Genomic DNA, 2,174 nt, shown 5'->3' with positions numbered 1-2,174 from the left:
AGGTCCTCCTCCCTCCTCTTAACAGTTTTCACCTTAGGAGCTCTCTTAAGGCCTAAGATGCTTTGTGAATAACTTTTATCTTACCAAGGGAAAATTCTAAGAAAAATCTTAGAATTCGAGGAATTTTAGGATTTTTCTTAGAATGACGTCACTAAGAGCTACTTTTAGTCTTAAGATTCTTTGTGAATACGGGCCCTGAACGGTAAAATAACTTTTATAAATCGTTAACGATGTTTATTGTAACGTGTTAACAATGTTTATTATAATATGTTAACGGTAGCTGCTGTGTACCAAAAAGCTATGATAACATTGATGAAACCATGTCATCCGATACTTCATGGAGTATTCATTCAGGCTCCTACACAAGACACATATGACGCGAGTTGACAAACCCCCTCCTCACCATGCTGGCTGTGTTTACAACGTAGGACTGTTGGGGCAGGTGTAAATCCAAACAAACCAATCACGTCTTGTCTTTTGACAACTGACAAGTGGCTCAACCTCACACGAGAATAAGTCAGATTATTAGTGGAGGTAATAGTACACCAATGATGACATATTTATGTATGCAGACATCGATTTTTGCCAATAAACTGAAAATGTTACAGTGTCCCTTTAATGATGTTTATTATAACATGTTAATGATGTGTATTAAAAGGTGTTAATGATGTTTATTCTAATGTGTAAACAATGCTAATTATAAGGTGTTAACGATGATTATTATTAAGTGTTAATGATGTTTATTGTAACATGTTAACAATGTTTCTTATAACATGTTAACAATGTTTATTATAAAGTGTTAAAGGCTGTCTAAGTCTTCTTAAGCTTGAAAAGTTTTTTTCACATACAGCAAAATATCTCCTCACAATCCGCTAGCTACATGTCCTCTGAATATGCTGTGAAAAAGTCCGGTCTCTGTAGGCAGCCCAGGCTCCGCACATGGCAACAAAGACATTGTGGTCCAGGCTGCACCAACCAGCCAGCGCGAGACCAGTGAAAGCAAGCACACACATGAACGCGGTGCCCATGTCTCACGGTCTCGCGCAAGCGCGCACACGTGAACACGGTGCCCAGAGAGGCAGTTAGAGCTACAGGCTACAATGAGGCTAAAAGGCGAGCTAGCTCCATTGTGTTTGATAAAATTGTTGAACGTAAACAGAAGTGAAGTGTTTTTGTTGCCATGTGCGGAGCCTGGGCTGCCTACAGAGACCAGACTTTATCACAGCATATTCAGAGGACATGTAGCTAGCAGATCGTGAGATGTGTGCTGTATGTGAAAAAAACTTTTCAAGCTTAGGAAGACTTAGAGAGCCTTTAATGATGTTTATTATAATGTTTTTAATTATGTTTATTATAACATGTTAACAAGTCAACGAAATGTAGAAAAACATCTCATAAATGTATCTCTGTCCGTTGTGTGTGAACGTAGCTCTACCCTGACGACACATCAGCGGACGCTGTCGATTTTCGGAGAAAAGTGAAGTCATTGCTTCATTTGGCTGCTCAGACACTGGCTCACCTCAACATCCCCTTCTGGCTCAGCAGCGGCACCTGTCTAGGTAACATGCTAACGTAACTGGACAACAACATGCTGAATTCACAGAATGACCACATATAACATGCTAACTTTGCAGTAAAATAACATATAACATGTTAACTTTACAGTCTTACAACATGTAACATGCTAACGCTACAGGATAACAACATGATAACTTTACAGTACAATAACATATAACATGCTAATGTAACAGGCTAACAGCATGTAACATGCATATCCTAACGTAAAACAACATATAACACTCTAACTTGATAGTATAAAAACATGCTAACTTGAGAGTATGACAACATGCTTACATGCTAACTTTAGAGTATAACAACATGGTAACTGTAGAGTATAACAACATGCTAACTTTAGAGTATAACAACATGCTTACGTGCTAACTTTAGAGTATAACATGTTAACTTAATATGCTGGTGAAAGGATGTAAGTGGCTGGTTTTTTAAGTGTCAGATCACTGTATCATGTCCATAGTTATGGTCTGTGGTGGTCGATAGGGATGGACTGTAGTGGTCTGTAGTTATGGTCTGTGGTGGTTTGCAGTGGTCGGTAGTGATGGACTGTAGTTATACACACACACACATATATATATATATATATATATATATATATATAT

At 38.1% G+C, this 2,174-nt stretch overlaps 1 protein-coding gene across 1 annotated transcript in view; it reads left to right on the top strand.

Moving 5' to 3' along the window:
* The window catches only part of fktn (fukutin), a 17,209-nt gene that overhangs the window by 11,016 nt on the left and 4,019 nt on the right, over window positions 1-2,174 (top strand). Inside the window, exon 5 of the mRNA XM_050052074.1 lies at window positions 1,430-1,559. Coding sequence (XP_049908031.1) covers window positions 1,430-1,559 — 130 coding nt within the window. The remainder of the gene's footprint in view (window positions 1-1,429; window positions 1,560-2,174) is intronic.

Source organism: Epinephelus moara, chromosome 8 (genome assembly GCF_006386435.1).
Source record: "Epinephelus moara isolate mb chromosome 8, YSFRI_EMoa_1.0, whole genome shotgun sequence".
Classification (NCBI taxonomy): Eukaryota; Metazoa; Chordata; class Actinopteri; order Perciformes; family Serranidae; genus Epinephelus; species Epinephelus moara.
The sequence above is the reverse complement of the archived record's forward strand: the minus strand, read 5'-3'. Positions and strand labels throughout refer to the sequence as shown.